The sequence below is a fragment of the Sinocyclocheilus grahami genome, unplaced genomic scaffold, assembly GCF_001515645.1.
Source record: "Sinocyclocheilus grahami isolate Dianchi unplaced genomic scaffold, SAMN03320097.WGS_v1.1 scaffold14.1, whole genome shotgun sequence".
Taxonomy (NCBI): domain Eukaryota; kingdom Metazoa; phylum Chordata; class Actinopteri; order Cypriniformes; family Cyprinidae; genus Sinocyclocheilus; species Sinocyclocheilus grahami.
The window spans coordinates 1,127,772-1,129,090 of NW_015505193.1; the positions used below are offsets into that span (position 1 = coordinate 1,127,772).

At 37.6% G+C, this 1,319-nt stretch overlaps 1 protein-coding gene across 1 annotated transcript in view; it reads right to left on the reverse strand.

The window, feature by feature from the left end:
- LOC107600131 (lipase maturation factor 2-like) overlaps positions 1-1,319 on the reverse strand; it is a 14,277-nt gene that overhangs the window by 5,688 nt on the left and 7,270 nt on the right. Inside the window, exons 11-12 of the mRNA XM_016291936.1 lie at positions 1,045-1,213; positions 800-911 (exon numbers count right to left, since the gene is read on the reverse strand). Of these exons, the coding sequence (XP_016147422.1) occupies positions 800-911; positions 1,045-1,213 (281 nt within the window). The remainder of the gene's footprint in view (positions 1-799; positions 912-1,044; positions 1,214-1,319) is intronic.

Sequence of the window (1,319 nt, forward strand, 5' to 3'; positions counted from 1 at the left end):
TCTTGGCACACTTTGGGCCCCTTAGTACCAATTGAGCATCGTTTAAACGCCACAGCCTACCTGAGTATTGTTGCTGACCATGTCCATCCCTTTATGACTACAGTGTACCCATCTTCTGATGGCAACTTCCAGCAGGATAATGCACCATGTCACAAAGCTCAAATCATCTCATACTGGTTTCTTGAACATGACAATGAGTTCACTTTACTCAAATGGCCTCCACAGTCACCAGATCTCAATCCAATAGAGCACCTTTGGGATGTGGTGGAACGGGAGATTCGCAAATCTGCAGCAACTGCGTGATGCTATCATGTCAATATGGACCAAAATCTCTGAGGAATGTTTCCAAAACCTTGTTGAATCTATGCCACGAAGAATTAAGGCAGTTCTGAAGGCAAAAGGGGGTCGAACCCGGTACTAGCAAGGTGTACCTAATAAAGTGGCCAGTGAGTGTATGTGTGTATATATAAAAATAACTCCTTTTTATTTAGTTTAAATTTAAGTGCTAAAATATGTCAAATAAAATTAAAATGTTAACTGAAAAAAAAAAAAAAACTTGCTTTTACTCTAAATAAAATGAATGTTAAAAATATAAAAAATTATATATAAAAAAATTAAGTAAACTTAAGTTAAGTAAAACTTGAAACTAATAATTTATAAATACTAAATATACATATTTTAACTAAAATTAAAACAGAAAATATAAATATAAATATAAAAAATAAAGAGTAAAAGAAAAGAAGTTAGAAAAGAAAAAAGGAAAGGAAAGGAAAGGAAAGGAAAGCTGGTGTGTGCTTACCCGTCCTCTTTGGGCTCACTGAACCAGTATTTGTAGCGGTGAGCTCGGAGGTATGCAGGAGGCTGTTTGCTGAACGGATACTGAGACTCATCTGTCTGAATGAGTCTGATCACTGCACAACACACACATGGAATACTTCCACAGTATAGTATAAAACACTGCATTAGGCACTGCATCTCGTTCAGACTGATGCACTTGATGCATTTAAATCTCATGCATGCACAAGCAAACACACGTCATCTCACCGTCTCGTTTGCCCTGCAGGAGGCTGTGAAGGAGGCTGCTGAACCAGGGGCTCTGTGCGTGCGGCCCCAAAGCAGCAAACCACATCTGCCAGTCCAGCCTGGGCTGGTGCGGAGTCACCACAGGGGGAGCTGCACTCATGTTCCCCGGCTTATACATGAACTCGATCTCCTGCAAAAAGTATAAAAACACAAGTTACTGAACACATATATATATATATATATATATATATATATATATATATATATATATATATATATATATATATATATAGAGA